Source organism: Macaca fascicularis, chromosome 16 (genome assembly GCF_037993035.2).
Source record: "Macaca fascicularis isolate 582-1 chromosome 16, T2T-MFA8v1.1".
Lineage (NCBI taxonomy): Eukaryota > Metazoa > Chordata > Mammalia > Primates > Cercopithecidae > Macaca > Macaca fascicularis.
In genome coordinates, this window is record NC_088390.1 from 1,631,337 (window position 1) to 1,650,864 (window position 19,528).

A 19,528-nucleotide genomic window follows, 5' to 3' on the forward strand; every position below is an offset into this window, starting at 1 on the left:
CGCCGGGCTCTGGGTGGTGCGGTTCGCAGGAGGAGGCGGGACTCTCCCACGAGTGCAAGGCTGCGAGAGGCTGAGCCAAGACGGGATCGCGGACGTCAGGGGGGGCGTGTCGGGCCTGTCATCAGCGCACGACGCCACAGTACCCCAGACGACGCGGGGTGCGCGGCCGCCGACAGACCCGGCCCAGCCCGCGCCCGCCGTCCGCGGCTCCCAGCGTGCCCCGCGCCAGGGACCGTTTTCCGGCGGAAGTTGTCGCTTCGCCGCCGCCGCCTCTGCCCCACTCGCGAGGCATCCGAGAACCCCGTCCTTGTGTTGTCTTCGCCCCGGCTCCCCGCCGTCCAGAGACCCAGGGGGTAAACGAGGGTCGCGGGTGGCGACACGCAGCCTAGCCACTGTCCCGCCTGGGATCCGGCCTCCCCGCCCCCCAGCTGCAGGTAATCTCCCCGTTCCCGTGGCGCTCACGCCTCCGTTCTCCACGCCCACTTCCAGGCGGCTTTCTGCCCCAAACTGATTGGATTCCGTATGGCATAGAGGACGTTTGGGGATTCCTGGACTCCTGGAAAATTAGCCGTCAATAAATGAAACGCAGGCCGGGCACGGTGGCTCCCGCCTGTCATCCCAGCACTTTGGGAGGCCGAGGCGGGCGGATCACTTGAGGTCAGGAGTTCGAGACCAGCCTGGCCAACATGGTGAAACCCCGTCTCTGCTAAAAATACAAAAGTTAGCTGGGCTTGATGGCGCGCGCCTGTTAATTCCAGCTACTAGAGAGGCCGAGGCAGGAGAATCGCCTGAACCCGGGAGGCAGAAGTTGCAGTGAGCCGAGATTGCGCCACTGTATGCCAGCTTGCGGGACAGCGAGATTTCGTCTCAAAAAAAAGCCGAGATGGGATTTCACCATGTTGGTCAGGCTGGTCTGGAACTCCTGATCGCAGGTGATCCGCCCGCCTCGGCCTTCTAAAGTGCTGTGATTATAGGTGTGACCCACCGCGCCCGGCCTAGAACTACTTTAAATAAATGTTTTGCTTGTTTGGTAGGGTGGATAAAGAGGAAGATGTGAAGAGGAGGCAGACAAAAGCAAAAGGAAATCCTGTCAGTAGGAAATGGTCAAATTACAGTTCAGATGTGCAATGTTTGCATAAGTAAACTGACAAGGGAAATTTTCAGACACATCTTGGTACCTCTTCCTAATCTTGCCCTGGTAAAATGGGGGTTATCAGTGCAAGTTTGAGGATATATACAGTTGGAAAATGGACATCACCAAACTGGACTCCAGAAAGCTCTGTCTAGGATTTTATTAGACTGCTTTTTTCTCAATATACCTGTATTGGAAGATTGAGACAAAAAGGCACAAACTCACATTAAATAAACAAGGTAATCTAATCAATTCTACAAAGTGTAGTTTGTAAAAGAAGTAGCACTAGGAACCAACCAAAGTAAGTCAGGGAGTCCCAGCAGGGACTGTAAAAGGAGAACTTGGGAAGCTATACACATGTCCACGATACTGACCCTGTCCCAGACCTCTCTGCATGAGAAGGCCAGAGCCCAGCACCCCTCCTACAGAGGCACTGCTGCTTCTGTTGGGGCTGTGACCCTGGAATTCTAATGGAAGCAGCTGGTCTGAAGTGGCATGGCACACACTCAGGTACTACCCCTGGAGCTGAGCCTTTATCATAAGTCCCTCTGAGTGCTAGTCAGTTTGGGGCCGGGGGCGGGGGGGCGTTGACGAGGAAAGGGGGTACTTAAAAGAAGCCAACACTGTTGCCCAGCAGCAACACCATCCATGGGGATGGAACAGACCAGGGACATCCTCCTTTGTTTGTATGGGCTGGAGTTCCAGATCCAGGCTGACCTTAGCTCATAATGGATGCTTTTCAACTGGGGCAACAGGTGGAGGTGGGAGGAGCCCTCGTTAGGGCTAAAGTGATATGTGTCGGTCTCAAGAACCAAAAGAAGGAGACTAACAGCTGCTGACCCTCAGACCACGTAAACAACTGTCTGCCTAGAATGTTAGTTTGTCTGTTTCGAGATGAGCCACATCTGGACTTCCCCTAGCTGATGAATGAAGAAGGGACATCTTTAAGTACAAATATAATTAATAGCTAATACAGAGCTTACAGGAAAACATTTACATTTTTCTCCAGTAGGAATGCCTCTTCTCCAACTTTCCAAGTCAGATAAATGCTACCAGCAGTTGAGATGCTACCCAGCTGCATTACTAAAGACCCCTCAAGGTGAGGAGACTCACACAGAGGAAGGTGTCTGTAACAAGACATCTGGTTCCAAAGGGACCTCATGAAGGTCAGAGCTAACCATGCTGGGGGTCTGAGTCTGTCCACCCTTGCCCCAGGAGGGCCACAGGGAAGCATCCATCAGGATGGCACAGGTGCAATCCTGTGAGACACTCCCTTATTGCACTTAGAAATGAGTAAGGCAAACAAACTGACAAAAACAGGATACATTCTCCCACCCACTTCTTGCTTCCCAAAGATTTGGTCTCTCATTAGCAGATGCACCCAGGCTAGCGTGGGCTGGGATCATGGCACACTTAGGCCAGCGTGCTTCACAAGGTTTGGGGACTGTCAGGTGACACTACAGCTCTCTCAGATTCTCCCACTAAGAGGCAAACTCAGGCTCTGCCAAGTTGTAGGAAGCTGTGAACACTGGGCAGCATCTATTCCCCTGGAGCCTGGACTTCCTCACCAGCCTACTTTGGTCGGGTTCTGTACTATGATCACTACTTGCTTTGGATTTTCCAGGACAGAACTCAACATGGGGGTAGGACGGGCTAAGTTCTTGATCCCCAAATTCCTTTCCGGCAACTGGAGACGAGGGAACATGTTCTGCTGGAAAAAGCTTTTTGCATGCTCATATTGTGCAGCATGAAAGATCAGGACTCTTGTGTCCTAACCAGCCTCAAAGACAGAGGACAGGGACCTAAGAAAGCACAGAGAAAAGAGGATTATTGCTGAGTGGCAGCACCAGCCCCAAAGGGAAGAGGAGGAGCGGGGACGTACAGAGCTCCTCGGGGTCGGACAGTTGGCATCTAGGGGGCGACTCAATTCTAGGGGCCACATTCTAGGAGAATTCCCTCCAAGTGGAGAGTTGACTGGGGGTGATTTTGTAGGTTCTGCAGAGAGATTCAGAGTGGGCAACAGGAGGGCCAAGAAGCCACAGGTGTTTCTAAGAATAGTAACTAGAGATTCAGTGATTGGGGCAGTTATTCATATTTGTTAAATTTTCTTAAATAGAGACTGGCTGGGCCTTGGGTACCTCCATAGTGCTAGAGTGCCCTAACGATGGGTTACTGGGAGCAGAAGTCAGAGCTGCAAAACCACATTGCTATTTTGTGGAAGTGGGGGGGGCGGGGGAAACACTGTATCTTTAGCTCATCCCCTCTCCCCACATGAGCACTCAAAATTGCAAAGATCTGCCCAGGAAGCAAAATACCTCAGTTTATCCAAGGTTGAGAACAAATGAACTTAAATCATTTAAATCACCACATCACAAAAGGCAGCTATTTGAAAGACTGAAAATGTCACTTGGAAATAAAGGCTGGGGGCACACACAGAAATGGGTCAGAACACAATGGAGAGAGACGGAGGAGCTGTAAATACAGCAGCCTACACGCCACGTATCAGAGGAGCAGGCTCCTGCACACGCGGGCTCTGTAACATCAGACGGTCTATTTGTTCACAATATTAAAGGGCATCTAGAATTAGCTACAGTAAGGGATCGAAAGTTGCCTGAAGAATGGGCACAGAACGGCTGCGTCCGAAGATGGCCTGTCACTTGGGAGGATGGAGCTGCTGGGCCTTCCTGTTGACCACTGTCTTGCAAAACTAGAAGAAAAATAAAAGTATTAAGGAAGCAAGAGGAGAAAACAGAAACACTGTAAATCATCCTGAAAAGGAGGAGGAATGCCAGTGGGTGGGTGGGGAAGGGAGTGGGGAGGGCACTGAGGCCTGAGCAGTGATTGAGAAGCTGGCATCACAGCAGTCCACCTAATTCCACCCTCCTGCCCCCCAGAAGCTGCTTTAGGAACATGGGGCAGGGAGAGTAGGCAGGGCCTGGCATCACTGCTGGTGAGACCCTGGCCCTCCTTACCCTCTTAGTGTTAAGAGGCCAGTTTTTATTTGCGAAAATGATTTTCTCTCTGAGCCTAATTGGGAGCAGAGCCAGGTTTTTCATTCAATGATTAGACTGCTGTGAGGTGCTGGAATCCCATGACTCGGGTGGTGTACAGGGCACTGGGAAACCAGCACTGAGAGCTAATGGAAGGAAGAGGCTTGGGGAAGAGTGACAGCATGAAACAAGGGGCCCCCACTCTGGCCCTGTGACCTGGGCAGAAACACCCTCCCAGCATCTGAAAGATGCCACCTCTGATGAGGGCAGCTTAGTGTGGGATCGGGGGTATAAAGAGGAAGGAAATGAAAAACCAGACACAACAGTGGGTTCTAACAAAAGCTGTCTGGCCAGCAAGTTTTCCAAGGGGGAAGGGCAGGTAATGGCAGCTTTTGGGAGCTAGGAACTGGCGCTGGCATGGGAGGGCCAGGAGTGCCCAGCATGACAGCTGCAACTTGAGATGGATCAAGGTGCTATGTCCACCACCCTCCCTGTCCATGTCTCTATCTGGGTGGTTCTTTGGAAAACATCCCTGAAATGTCCCAATAGCCATAATCTCTTCTAGAGGAAGCAGAGAGCTGTTGAGCATGGCAACCATCATGACTAGAGGGAAGGAGGAATAGGTTTTCTGACTTCATAGTGAGCTGCTGAGGCCTCGAAACCCAAACTGATTTTAGCGTCTGTGACATGCACAGTGAGAAATGTGGCACGCACAGTGAGAAATGTGGCACGCAGTGAGAAATGTGGCACGCACAGAAATGTGGCACGCACAGTGAGAAACGTGACACGCACAGTGAGAAACGTGACACGCGCAGTGAGAAATGTGACACGTGCAGTGAGAAATGTGGTACGCGCAGTGAGAAATGTGGTACGTGCAGTGAGAAATGTGGCACGCAGTGAGAAATGTGGCGCGCAGTGAGAAATGTGGCACGCACAGTGAGAAATGTACACACAGTGAGAAATGTGGTACGTACAGTGCAGAGGGGGAAGGGTGGCTTTAGTCATCTGCTGTCATTCCTTTCACTGGGTCCTTTTGTCTCATCTGGAAAAGAAAAAGCAGGAAAAATGGAAGGCTCCTGCTGCTGATGGAACTCCCGCCTTCTCAGTCCTGCCCATCAGTGGGGTGGGTCGTATTTTGTGTACAAAGCAAGACACTGAAGGACAGAATTCTATGTATGGACTTGAAGCCATACATTTCCAGTCTGTCACTGGCCTCACTATCCATGATTTCTAGTTCTCTTCCTTGTGTCACGGTGTTTGAAGTACTTTTTTTTTTTGGTAGAGAGGTGTGTGTGTGTGAGGGTCTTCCTATGTTTACCACGCTGGTCTTGGACTCCTGGCCTCATGCAATCCTCTGCCTCAACCTCCCAAAGTGCTGGGATTACAGCACAGGTGTGAGCCACACTTTGCCCCTCTCTGTTTCATTCACTTATTCATTCAAGAAATACTTACGAAACATCTTTTTGTGTGTGTGTGTGAGGAGTCTTGCTCTGTTGCCCAGTCTGGAGTGCAGTGGCGCAATGTTGGCTCACTACAACCTCTGCCTCCCAGATTCAAGCGATTCTCCTACCTCAGCCTCCCGAGTAGCTGGGATTACAGGTGTGCCCCACCACGCCCAGCTAATTTTTGTATTTTTGGTGGAGACGGGGTTTCACCATGTTGGCCAGGCTGATCTTGAACTCCTGAACTCAAGTGATCTGCCTGCCTCAGCCTCCCAAAGTGCTTGGATTACAGGCGTGAGCCACCGCATGCAGCCTCAGTGAGGCATCTCTTTAGTGCAAGGAACTTCCAGAGCTGGGGATCTTTAGCTGTGAACTAAACAGATCAGTTCTCTCCTCAAGGAGCTCATATTCTGGGGCAGGGTGGGCAGAGAACAAACATTCATCTATCAGCTGGGACTATGGGCTCCTCGGATAGAGACCGACCGTGGGTAAGTGCTATTTTAGGTAGTTACGGAAGCCTGTAAGCGAGGTTTGAGACGAAACCTGAAAGAAAAGAGGGAGAAAATCCCATGGTTCTCCAGGAGAGGAGTGCTCCTCGCAGAGGAACAGAACTTCCCTTTCCTGACCTGTTTAAAGGTGGGCACAATGTGGTGTCAGAACTAGGCACAAGGATGCAGAGGTAGAAAGTGCAGGGGCAGGTCTCAGATCCACAGACGTGCGAGGCTGCTGGAAAACGGGATGGGGGCTTCTCTGGAAGCACCAAGTGGTCCCTGTCACTGGCACCTTCCAGGCAGAAGCAGACATCACTTACTGGGGATGCTGTAGACGTGATCTCCCTAAAATCAGTTCTGACGTGAAAACTCTATCCTATGTGAAGAATGTCAGTAACATAAGTATTTCTTCACTATCCATTAGTTTTCTGCTCAACTTTTGTTCTTTATAATGTTCAACAAATTTTGAGCACCTAAGAGCACAGCCCCTAGAATCAAACTCCCTGGACTATATTCTGTTTGGTTTGAGACAGGGTCTGGCTCTGTTGCCCAGGATGGAGTGCAGTGGCGCAATCACGGCTCATGACAGCCTCGACCCCCCTGGCTCAAGTGATCCTCCTGCCTCAGCATCCCAAGAAACTGGGACTATAGGCATGTGCCACCATGCCCGGCTGATTTTTTTTTTTTTTTTTTTTTTTTTTTGAGACACAGTCTCACTCTGTTGCCAGGCTGGAGGGCAGTGGTGTGATCTCAGCTCACCGCAATCTCTGCCTCCTGGGTTCAAGCGATTCCCCTGCCTCAGCCTCCCCAGCAGCTGGGACTATAGGCACACACCACCACGCCCGGCTAATTTTTTTTTTGTATTTTAGTAGAGACGGGGTTTCACCATGTTGGTCAGGATGATCTCAATCTCCTGACCTCGTGATCCGCCTGCCTCGGCCTCCCAAAGTGCTGGGATTACAGGCGTGAGCCACCGCGCCCGGCTGCCTGGCTGATTTTTAATTTTTATTTTTTTGGTGTGTGTGAGGACAGGGTCTCATTGTGTTGCCCAGGCTGGTCTCGAACCCCTGGGCGTAAGTATTCCTCCTGCCTCGGCCTCCCAAAGTGCTGGGATTACAGGTGTGAGCCACTGCGCCTGGCCTGGATTGTATTCTGACTCTATCACTAAGTTACTGCACTGCTCTCCAAGCCTCAGTTTTTTTCTTTTTCTTTTTTTTTGAGACGGAGTCTCGCTCTGTCGCCCAGGCTGGAGTGCAGTGGTGTGATCTTGGCTCACTGCAAGCTCCGCATCCTGGATTCACGCCATTCTCCTGCCTCAGCCTCCTGAGTAGCTGGGACTATAGGCGCCCACCACCACGCCTGGCTAATTTTTTGTATTTTTAGTAGAGACGGGGTTTCACCATGTTAGCCAGGATGGTCTTGATCTCCTGACCTTGTGATCTGCCCACCTCGGCCTCCCAAAGTGCTGGGATTACAGGCGTGAGCCCCCACGCCCGGTCTTTTTTTTTTTTTTTTTTTTGAGATAGGGTCTCACTGTGTCACTCGGGCTGGAGTGCAGTGATGCGATCACCATGCCAGGCTAATTTTTGTATTTTTTGTAGAGATGGAGTTTCACCATGTTGCCCACGCTAGTCTCACACTCCTGGACTCGAGCAGTCCGCCCACCTCAGCCTCCCAAAGTGCTCGGATTACAGGTTTGAGCCACTGTGTCTGGCCTAAGCCCCAATTTCCATAATAATAAAATAGAGATAAAAGTACATGGGGTTGTGATGAAGATTAAGATCTTCGGCTGATTGCAGTCAGGAGTTCAAGACCAGCCTGGTTAGCGTGGTGAAACCTCGTCTCTACTAAAAATACAAAAAAAATTATCTGGGCATTGTGGCAGGCGCCTGTAATCCCAGCTACTTGGGAGGCTGAGGCAGGAGAATTGTTTGAACCCGGGAGGCGGAGGTTGCAGTGAGCTGAGATTGCACCATTGCACTCCAGCCTGGGCGACAGGGTGAGACTCCATCTCAAAAAAGAACAAAACAAAAATTTCAGGTACTTAGCATAGCAGACTGCTTGACATGGAGTATGCATTCAGTATTTGGGACCTATTGTAGAGATAAAAAATTATTTGAGATGCTGTTCCAAATGTTATTTATGTTACATAATAAAAAATTATTATTATTGTTATTTTTGAGACAGTCTCGCTCTGTTGCCCAGGCTGGAGTGCAGTGGTGTGATCTCAGCTCACTGCAACCTCTGCCTCCTGGGTTCAAGTGATTCTCCTGCCTCAGCCTCCCAAGTAGCTGGGATTACAGGCGAGCGCCACCACGCCTGGCTAATTTTTGTATTTTTAGTAGAGACGGGGTTTCACCATGTTGGTCAGGCTGGTCTCGAATGTCTGACCTCGTGATCCGCCTGCCTCGGCCTCCCAAAGTGCTGGGATTACAAATGTGAGCCACCGTGCCCGGCCAATAAAAAATTATTTGAGCCGGGCGCGGTGGCTCACGCCTGTAATCCCAGCACTTTGGGAGGCCGAGGCGGGCGGATCACAAGGTCAGGAGATCGAGACCATGGTGAAACCCCGTCTCTACTAAAAATACAAAAAATTAGCCGGGCACGGTGGCGGGCGCCTGTAGTCCCAGCTACTCAGGAGGCTGAGGCAGGAGAATGGCGTAAACCCAGGAGGCGGAGCTTGCAGTGAGCCGAGATCGCGCCACTGCACTCCAGCCTGGGCGACAGAGCGAGACTCCGTCTCAAAAAAAAACAAAACAAAAAAACAAACAACAAAAAAAAATTATTTGAGACCCCGTTTAAATGTTATTTATGTTACTCTTTCGTTCCAGACACTGTCCTGTAGCAAAGGAGATGCTGTATAGAAGCTCTGAAGAACCTGGAATTTTAAGCCATAGCCCACTTCAGAATTGTGTTCTAGTCACTGAAAGTTTAATACTGCCACATTTTGTGGAGATTCTATCTCTGGCAGTAGTTCTCCACTGGAAAATATATATATTTTTTGAGACAGGATCTCACTCTGTCGCTCTGTCACCCAGGATAGAGTGCAGTGGTGTGATCTCAGCTCACTGCACCCCCCACCTCCCAGGTTCAAGCGATTCTCCTGCCTCAGCCTCCCAAGTAGCTGGGATTACAGGCATGTGCTACCACGCCTGGCTAATTTTCTGTTTTAATAGAGACGGGGTTTCTCCATGTTGGCCAGGCTGCTCTTGAACTCCCAACCTCAGGTGATCCGTCTGCCTTGGCCTCCCAAAGTGCTGGGATTACAGGCGTGAGCCACCACACATGGCCAGCTTGTCATATTTTTAAAAGACAACTCTGTGATATTAGATTGGAATTAGATGCATTTGTGTGAACATGATATATGATGCAGATACGGAAATAACTATAGATGTACAAGTCCCCTAGCTCTATCCTATGAGAAGGTCTGGCTGGGAGCTGCAATACCCCAGTGGAAATAGGCACACCCAGCACCCAGATCCCATTTCCAAACACCCTCTCTACTATACGGAAGCAGGGCTCCTTGAAGATGTGGCCAGTTACAGAGCTGGGTCATGAAAAAACAAGACAAACCCAGAACACCTTGTGCTTCAAGGGGACAGCAGTAACCTCACTGGTACCTGGATGGAAAGACACAGAATAGGATAAAAAGAACACAGTCTGTGACATTTGGGCTTCAGATACACCAGTGGGGTCTAATTGTGCAGAAACATCAACAAATCCACATTGAAAGACGTTCTACAAAATTGTACTATTGTTTTGAAAGATGTTACCATTGGCAAAAACTGGGTAAAGGGTACGTAGATCTTTCCACATTATTTTTTATAACTGCAAGTGAATCTCAATCATTTCAAAATAAAAGGTTTGGTGCAGAAATGAAGCTGGCTGGGTGTGTTGGCCCACGCCTACAATCCCAACACTCTGGGAGGCTGAGGTGGAAGCATCACTTGTGGCTGGGAGTTTGAGACCAGCCTGGACAACATAGCAAGATCCTGTCTCTACAAAAATTTTAAAAATTTAAAAAATTAGGTAGGCGTGGTGGCCTGCACCTGTAGTCCCAGCTACCTGGGAGGCTGAGGTGGGTGTATCACTTGAATCCAAGCATTTCAGGCTGCCATACTCCAGCCTAGGCAACAGTGTGAGACCCTGTCTTATTCTGTCACCCAGGCTGGAGTGCAACGGCGTGATCTTGGCTCACTACAATTTCCGCCTCCTGGGTTCAAGCGATTCTCCTGTCTCAGCCTCCTGAGAAGCTAAGATTATAGGCGCCTGCCACCACACCTGGCTGATTTTTGTATTTTTAGCAGAGACGGGGTTTCTCCATGTTGGCCAGGCTGGTCTTGAACTCCTGACCTCAGGTATCAGCCCGCCTCGGCCTCCCAAAGTGCTGGAATTACAGGCTTGAGCCGCCATGCCCAGCCTAAACTGTATTTAAAAAGCAAACAGGGCCAGGAATAGTGGCTCATGATGGTAATCCCAGCACTTTGGGAAACCAAGGTGGGAGGATCATTTGAGACCAGTAATTCAAGATCAGCCTGAGCAACATATTGAGATCTTGTCTCTATGAAAATAAAAAAATCAGGTGGAGTGGTAGGCACCTGAAGTCCTAGCTACTTAGGAGCTTAACGTGGGAGGATCACTTGAGCCCAGAAGTTGAAGGCTGCATTGAGCTATGATCACAGCACTGCACTCTAGCCTAGGCCACAGAGCAAGACTATCTCTCTGTTTTTTTCTTTAAAAAAAAGAAAGAAAACAAAGCTATTCCCAAAATTGGGGATGTTGGCTGATGTTCTAGATGGTCTGCCATCACTGCCAGGAGGTTGGAGGGAATTAAGACTCCATGAGGGGCTGGGTGCGGTGGCTCACGCCTGTCATCCCAGCATTTTGGGAGGCCGAGGCAGGCGGATCACCTGAGGTTAGGAGTTCAAGACCGTCCTGGCCAACATGGTGAAACTCCGTCTCTAGTAAAAATACAAAAATTAGCCAGGCGTGGTGGCGCGCACCTGTAATCCCAGTTACTCGGGAGGCTGAGGCAGGAGAATCCCTTGAACCTGGGATGTGGAGCTTGCAGTGAGCTGAGACTGCACCACTACACTCCAGCGTGGGTGACAAAGCAAGACTCCGTCTCAAAAACAAAAAGAGACTCCATGAGGGCAGTGTCATCCTTCACATACACGGATCCTGCAGCCTCTGCAACTCCTATGAAAGTTTTAGAGGCTGGGCGCAGTGGCTCACACCTGTAATCCTAACACTTCGGAAGGCCGAGGCAGGTGGACTGCCTGAGCTCAGGAGTTCGAGACCAGTCTGGGCACCACGGTGAAACCCGTCTCTACTAAAATACAAAAAATTAGCCAGGCGTGGCAGCGTGTGCCTGTAGTCCTAGCTACTTGGGAGGCTGAGGCAGGAGAATTGCTAGCACCTGGGAGGTGGAGGTTGCAGTGAGCCGAGATTGTGCCAGTGCACTCCAGCCTGGTGCCACTCCACTCCAGCCTGGGCAACAGACCGAGGTTCTGTCTCAAAAAAAAAAAAAAAAAAAAAAGGAAGTTTTAGGTTCTTGGCTGGGCACGATGGCTCACACCTGTAATCCTAGCACCTTGGGAGGCTGAGACGGGCAGAGCACCTGAGCTCAGGAGTTCGAGACCAGCCCAGGCAACATGGCGAAACCCTGTCTCTACTAAATATACAAAAATTAGCCGGGCGTGGTGGCGTGCACTTGTAGTCCCAGCTACTCGGGAGGCTGTGGCATGAGAATTGCCTGAACCAGGGAGGCAGAGGCTGCAGTAAGCAAGATCGCACCACTGCACTCCAGCCTGGGTGACATAGCAAGACTCTGTTTCAAAAGAAAAAAAAAAAACAAGTTTTCTTAAAAATTTTTAAGTGAATTCTCTTTTCTGAGTCTCATTATCTAAAGAGTTAATGGCCAAAGGCCCAAGAGGTTCTTCTTCAGTGAATTATAAAATGTCCTTAATTTCTGTGAGCCACAGTTTATCTATAAAATGAAACTAATACCTATGTATAGGTTGCCATGAAAATTGGGTGATGTAATACATGTGAACCTCTTAGCATACATGATAGGCACACAGGAAGTCCTCAATACATGTTAGCCTCTATTACTAACACAAACATTTTTATTACTACCATATTTGGGAGACAGTGAGTTCCCCATTACAGGCAGTAATCACGCATAGGCTGGTGGGGAAGCTGCAGAGAGGACTCAAGCACGGAACATATCATTGCACCAAATGACCTTTAAGATACCTCCTTCCAGTTTTCAGAATATGGGCCTCTGAAGAGAGCAAGAGCTTGGGAAAGGGAGAAAAAAGGCAAGGTGGGGAGAAAGAGAGAGAGACAGAAACTGCTTTCCTACAAGCACATTAGTTCCAGAAATTTTTTCATTTTAGGGCAAAGAACTAATCTCTTGATCCCTTGCTTCCCAAATCTTTAAGCCTCATTCAAGAATGGTGGGTCCACCACACAGGGACTAGAGTTACAGCAGTGGTGGCTGTGGCCTTACAGTGACCCTTTATCACTCACAAACAGAATCTGCCTGCACTAGACGACTGTGTATTGCCGTAGAGACTAACAGTCATAATTCCTATTGCAAATGTGCAGTTAATCACGGCCCACGGAAGACAGGCATCTATCTCTATTCCTCCCCCAAACCCTATGACATGACAGTAAAGGAATTTAAAAAGATAAAAATTATGAAGGCAACAAGAACAGAGGACACCACAGCAGGTAAGAGCCAGTTAACAACCTTCTGGGAGATAGAAAAAGGACAGAAGAGTCAGTAGCTAATTTGCAGAGCAGCAGAAGCTTAACTTAAATGCCTGGAGAATGGGAAGCCAAGAAGGAGCTGCAGGTTCTGCAAAGGCTCAGGTACGGAAGCACCAGGTCCCGCTGCAGGTGGGAGTACCAGGTGTGGCTGAAAACTGACTGGTGACTTGTTTGAAAGTCCAAATGGAGAATGGTTAGGACCTGGTGTTCCTTCTCCTGCTCTGGAAGTCAAGCAACCACTCTGCTTCCCTTCACAGCAAAAGCCAGGAGGTTCAGTCTCAAGCACTGAGAGAACCCTGACGTCAGGACCCCAGGTGCTGCTAGCGGGAAGGCGGGCAACAAGCAGAATATGAGGGAATTAAAGTTAAAGCCAACCAATGGCACAATGAGCCCACTGGGACCCTTCCCCAGTGTGGCCTCCAGAATGCCGGCTGCCTGCCTGTCTCCCCCAGCAAGAGAACGGGGGAGCCCTCTCTAGGGAAAGTGAGAAGCCTCCATGAAAAAAAGACTCCAAGTCCTGAGGTAGAGGTTCCCCCACCCACTGTGACTACCGAGTACCCTGCAGTAGAGGTTCCCCCGCCCACTGTGACTACCGAGTACCCTGCAGTAGAGGTTCCCCCGCCCACTGTGACTACCGAGTGCGCTGAGGTAGAGGTTCCCCCACCCACTGTGACTACCCAGTGCGCTGAGATAGAGGTTCCCCCACCCACTGTGACTACTGAGTGCGCGGAGCTAGAGGTTCCCCCACCCACTGTGACTACCCAGTGCGCTGAGACAGAGGTTCCCCCACCCACTGTGACTACCCAGTGCGCGGAGCTAGAGGTTCCCCCACCCACTGTGACTACCCAGTGCGCTGAGGTAGAGGTTCCCCCACCCACTGTGACTACCCAGTGCGCTGAGGTAGAGGTTCCCCCACCCACTGTGACTACCCAGTGCGCGGAGCTAGAGGTTCCCCCACCCACTGTGACTACTGAGTGCGCTGAGGTAGAGGTTCCCCCACCCACTGTGACTACCCAGTGCGCTGAGATAGAGGTTCCCCCACCCACTGTAACTACTGAGTGCGCAGAGCTAGAGGTTCCCCCACCCACTGTGACTACCCAGTACCCTGAGATAGAGGTTCCCCCGCCCACTGTGACTACTGAGTACCCTGAGGTAGAGGTTCCCCCCTCCCCCACTGTGACTACCGAGTGCGCTGAGATAGAGGTTCCCCCGCCCACTGTGACTACCGAGTACCCTGCGGTAGAGGTTCCCCCGCCCACTGTGACTACCGAGTGCGCTGAGGTAGAGGTTCCCCCACCCACTGTGACTACCCAGTGCGCTGAGATAGAGGTTCCCCCACCCACTGTGACTACTGAGTGCGCGGAGCTAGAGGTTCCCCCACCCACTGTGACTACCCAGTGCGCTGAGACAGAGGTTCCCCCACCCACTGTGACTACCCAGTGCGCTGAGACAGAGGTTCCCCCACCCACTGTAACTACTGAGTGCGCAGAGCTAGAGGTTCCCCCACCCACTGTGACTACCCAGTACCCTGAGATAGAGGTTCCCCCGCCCACTGTGACTACTGAGTACCCTGAGGTAGAGGTTCCCCCCTCCCCCACTGTGACTACCGAGTGCGCTGAGATAGAGGTTCCCCCGCCCACTGTGACTACCGAGTACCCTGCGGTAGAGGTTCCCCCGCCCACTGTGACTACCGAGTGCGCTGAGGTAGAGGTTCCCCCACCCACTGTGACTACCCAGTGCGCTGAGGTAGAGGTTCCCCCACCCACTGTGACTACCCAGTGCGCTGAGGTAGAGGTTCCCCCACCCACTGTGACTACCCAGTGCGCGGAGCTAGAGGTTCCCCCACCCACTGTGACTACCCAGTGCGCTGAGCTAGAGGTTCCCCCACCCACTGTGACTACCCAGTGCGCTGAGCTAGAGGTTCCCCCACCGTGACTACCCAGTGCGCTGAGATAGAGGTTCCCCCACCCACTGTGACTACTGAGTGCGCTGAGATAGAGGTTCCCCCACCCACTGTAACTACTGAGTGCGCAGAGCTAGAGGTTCCCCCACCCACTGTGACTACCGAGTACCCTGAGATAGAGGTTCCCCCGCCCACTGTGACTACCGAGTACCCTGAGGTAGAGGTTCCCCCCTCCCCCACTGTGACTACCGAGTGCGCTGAGATAGAGGTTCCCCCACCCACTGTGACTACCGAGTACCCTGAGGTAGAGGTTCCCCCGCCCACTGTGACTACCGAGTGCGCTGAGGTAGAGGTTCCCCCACCCACTGTGACTACCGAGTACCCTGCGGTAGAGGTTCCCCCACCCACTGTGACTACCGAGTGCGCTGAGATAGAGGTTCCCCCACCCACTGTGACTACCGAGTACCCTGCGGTAGAGGTTCCCCCGCCCACTGTGACTACCGAGTACCCTGCGGCAGAGGTTCCCCCGCCCACTGTGACTACCGAGTGCGCTGAGATAGAGGTTCCCCCGCCCACTGTGACTACCGAGTACCCCGAGGTAGAGGTTCCCCCGCCCGCTGTGACTACCGGGTACCCTGAGGTAGAGGTTCCCCCGCCCACTGTGACTACCCAGTGCGCTGAGGTAGAGGTTCCCCCGCCCACTGTGACTACCCAGTGCACTGAGGTAGAGGTTCCCCCGCCCACTGTGACTACCGAATGCGCTGAGGTACAGGTTCCCCCGCCCACTGTGACTACCGAGTACCCTGCGGTAGAGGTTCCCCCGCCCACTGTGACTACCGAGTACCCTGAGGTAGAGGTTCCCCCACCCACTGTGACTACCGAGTGCGCTGAGATAGAGGTTCCCCCACCCACTGTGACTACCGAGTGCGCTGAGATAGAGGTTCCCCCGCCCACTGTGACTACCGAGTGCGCTGAGATAGAGGTTCCCCCGCCCGCTGTGACTACCGAGTACCCTGAGGTAGAGGTTCCCCCGCCCGCTGTGACTACCGAGTACCCTGATGTAGAGGTTCCCTCACTGTACCGAATGCCCTGATGTAGAGGTTCCCCCCACTGTAACTACAGAGTACACTGAGGTAGAGGTTCCCCCGCCCACTGTAACTACCCAGTACCCTGCAGTGAAGCCCACCCACTGATTTGAGGAAAGCCCCTCACATGAAACAGAATCCAACACTGCTGCTTCAGAAAAGGAAGAGAAAGGAGAAAAGATGTATTAATAAAGAACACAGAATAAATGCTTAAAAATAATTAACAGGAGAGAGAGAAGTTAACATTGGAAAAAAATCTCCCAGAAAGCAGGCCGGGTGCAGTGGCTCACGGCTGTAATCCCAGCACTTTGGGAGGCCGAGGTGGATGGTTCACCTAAGCGGGGGTGTTCAAGACCAGCCGGGCCAACATAGCAAAACCCTATCTCTACTAAAAAGGCAAAAATCAGCTGGGTGTGGTGGTACATGCCTGTATTCCCAGCTACTCGGGAGGCTGAGGCTGGAGAATCACTTGAACCTGGGAGGCAGAGGTTGCAGTGAGTTGATATCATGCCACTGCATTCCAGCCTGGGCGACAGAGCCAGACTCTGTCTCAAAAACAAAAAACAAACAAACAAAAACAACTCCCAAAAAGCAGACTAAAAAGGAGAGAAAAAACAGAAAAAATTGGGAAGTCAATTCACAGGGTCCAATGTCTGGCTAATAAAAATTCTAGAAAGCAAACAAAACAGGAAAGAAAATTATTACATAAATAATACAAAAACATTTTCCAGAACTGAAGAGATCTTTTGATTTAAAGAGGCCACCAAGGCCAAGCGCCATGGCGCACACCTTTAACCCCAGCAGTTTGGGAGGCTGAGGCCGGCGGATCACCTGAACTCAGGAGTTTGAGACCAGCTTGGCCAACATGGTAAAAACCCCGTCTCTACTAAAAATACAAATATTAGCTGGGCGTGGTGGTGTGCGCCTGTAATCCCAGCTACTCGGGAGGCTGAGGCAGAAGAATCACTCGAACCCGGGAGGCAGAGGTTGCAGTGAGCCAAGATTGTGCCACTGCACTCCAGCCTGGGCGACAGAGCACGGCTCCGTCTCAAAAAATAAAAACAAAATAAATAAAGAGCCCACCAAGTCAGAGCAAAATGAATGAACGGAGCAACCCTACCACATTATTATGCAGTGCATATCACACACCAGCCAAGCAGACCATCCATGTAAAGACTCAACCCTAAGGATATAGATCATTGTCCTTCAACATACTGGGGGGGCCAAGGGTTAGTTCCAGGAGCCCCACATATACCAAAATCTGTGTGTACTCAAGTCCCCCGATTAAGTGCGGAATCAGCGCATGAAAAGTTGGCCTTCTGCGTATGTGGGCTTCACATTCCATGAACACTATATTTTTTATCTGTATTTGGTTTACAATAATCCACCTATAAGTGGACCTGCGCAGTTCAAAGCCATGTTGTTTCAGGGTCAAATGTACACATAAAAACTAAGCTAGCAAAAAGAAGGGAGGCAATTATTAATTTGTTTTTAGAAAACAAAAAATTGTACACAAAGGGAATTAAAATCAGAGTAGACTATAGGGCTCACTGGGAAGAAGAATGACATCATCATAATGTAAACACCAAGTAATGAATTAGCCAAATATGGTGATAGTGAAGGATGGAGAGGGGACGTGTGTGAATGGTGGGTGGGTAAGAGAGCTAAATCTTCCATAGGAAGAAGTCAACAGTTAACATCTAAAGTGAAGAAATTCAGAACTAAGAGCAAGCTGGGCACAGTGGCTCACACCTGTAATCCCAACACTTTGGGAGGCCAAGATGGGAGGATCGCTTAAGCCCAGGAGTTCAAGACCGGCGTGGGCAACAAAGTGAGACCACGTCTCTACAAAAAATTTTTAAAAATTAGGCAGCGTCGTGGCACACACCTACGGTCCCAGCTCCTCAGGGGATTGAAGTGGGAGGACTGCTTAAGTCCATGAGGTTGAGGCTGCAGTGAGCTGTGATAATGTCACTGCACTCCAGCTTGGGCAACAGAGGAAGACCCTGTCTCAAAAAATAATAATAATCATAATTAAAAGGATTGGCTGGGTGTGGTGGCTCACGCCTGTAATCCCAGCACTTTGGGAGGCCGAGGTGGTGGATCATGAGGTCAGGAGATCACGATCATCCTGGCTAACATGGTGAAACCCCGTCTCTACTAGAAATACAAAAAATTATACCGGGCATGGTGGCGGGCGCCTGTAGTCCCACCTGGGGCAAGGAGGGAGAAGTGATGGCAGTTCTTATGAAACAGAGCTTCCCGCCTTATTATATTTTTAGCTCCAAGAGGCAGGAGGGCTCAAAATTGCATTTAGAGGGAAGAGTACAGGGGATGATTAAGAGCTGTGGTTCTGGGGTCAGAGAGTCCTGAGCTCTTACTCTGACCATATCACCTACAAGACAGTGTGACCCAGGGCACAGCAGCATTAAGCTCTCAGAGCCTCCACTTCCTCATCTGAGGGTGGGGAGAGCAGCAGCGCCTCCTCACGGGGTATCGTGAAGACTGCAAGACGTTGTACGTAAAAGCCCTGAGAATGGTGCACAGCACACAGTGAGCGCTTGAATGTTACTGACTGACAATCTCCTCTGAGTGGGCCTCTCAGGGAAGCGTCAGCATCTCCAAAGGAGGTATGAGGAGCGCTGGGTCCTCCTCCTGCGATCCATGCCAAGGCCAAAAAAAGGAAAGCAAAAGCTCCCAGCTCTGACAGCTCACAACGACCGTAGAGAGCCACCCCCGGTCAGCTCCTGCGTACGCTGCGGCTGTCCTCTGTGTAATGTGCATGGTATTCATGGGTCACCCAGCCTGCCTCCTCCCAAGGTCACCTCCAGCTCTGCAGCCCCTCATGCTCTTCCCCACCAGGCTCTGAAGCATCGCTGTAGCAGCTGTGTTACCCACTTGGCATTCGGCACATACTGCCGTATTTGTCTCTGTGAATACGCCAAGACTTCAACTCAATTGTCAATTCAAGAGCACAGGCTGTTTTCTTCCATATAGTGCCCACGTATTGCCCAGCAGGATACCTTCCCCGCAGCAGACACTGACGTGTTCCCAGAACTACAGGATGGTGCTCTCAGGGAAGTGCCCAGCAAAACAGTCTCCTTAATCTTCATGCGTTTATCTAATCGAGAGCCTCCACTTACTTCATCCAGCTGTCTCTTCGTCTCTTCTTCCATCCTTCGAATGTCGTCCATGGTCAGGTCAACCCACTTATCGAGCCAACAGAACAGCTGCCTGTGGAAGTTTGTAAACAGACGCCTCTCTTGCTATGTAGAAAAGAGGGAACCACGTTAGAACGCAGGAGGCGAAGGCCGCTGCCACAGCCCTTCCCCCCATGCACTGCACACAGATACCCACACTAGACTGGGGACGGGAGGAGGAGTGATGCCCGGCTGGTTATCTGGGTCAGCCATGGGTCAAGGACCTTTGTCTTCCTGCGTCTAACAGGTATGGCTTCACATAGGAGGGAGCCCCCAAGAAAGAAGGACGCCTACCTCACGCTAGGCCCTCTGCCCAAAGCACTAGCCAGACAGCAGCCCATGAACTCCTAGGCAAGCCAAGGGCCCCAAACAACTGCCACATTTCTTCCTGTCTCTGGCGTCTAATGCCAGATGAAAACTGGCCAGCGGCTATGAAATGTGGCGCAAGTGAGGCTCAAACACGTCGGAGGATTAAAAGGCTATAAAACTCCTTAGATCTGCCCAGCAG

The 19,528-nt window shown here is 51.1% G+C and overlaps 1 protein-coding gene and 1 long non-coding RNA gene across 3 annotated transcripts in view; one reads left to right on the forward strand and one right to left on the reverse strand.

The window, feature by feature from the left end:
* The first annotated feature begins 262 nt into the window (after positions 1 to 262).
* Positions 263 to 9,931, forward strand: LOC107127705 (uncharacterized). Of its 2 annotated transcripts, none has more exons than XR_010582103.1 (2): positions 263 to 434; positions 8,887 to 9,931. It is a non-coding gene; the product is annotated as an uncharacterized lncRNA (long non-coding RNA). The 2 variants fall into 2 exon arrangements; XR_001485798.4 differs by lacking the exon at positions 8,887 to 9,931 and adding an exon at positions 1,035 to 1,161.
* Positions 1,278 to 19,528, reverse strand: part of PITPNA (phosphatidylinositol transfer protein alpha) — a 44,560-nt gene continuing 26,309 nt past the window's right edge. The window contains exons 10-12 of the mRNA XM_065532235.2: positions 18,964 to 19,086; positions 5,097 to 5,164; positions 1,278 to 3,839 (exon numbers count right to left, since the gene is read on the reverse strand). Coding sequence (XP_065388307.1) covers positions 5,120 to 5,164; positions 18,964 to 19,086 — 168 coding nt within the window. The 3' untranslated portion in view covers positions 1,278 to 3,839; positions 5,097 to 5,119. The remainder of the gene's footprint in view (positions 3,840 to 5,096; positions 5,165 to 18,963; positions 19,087 to 19,528) is intronic.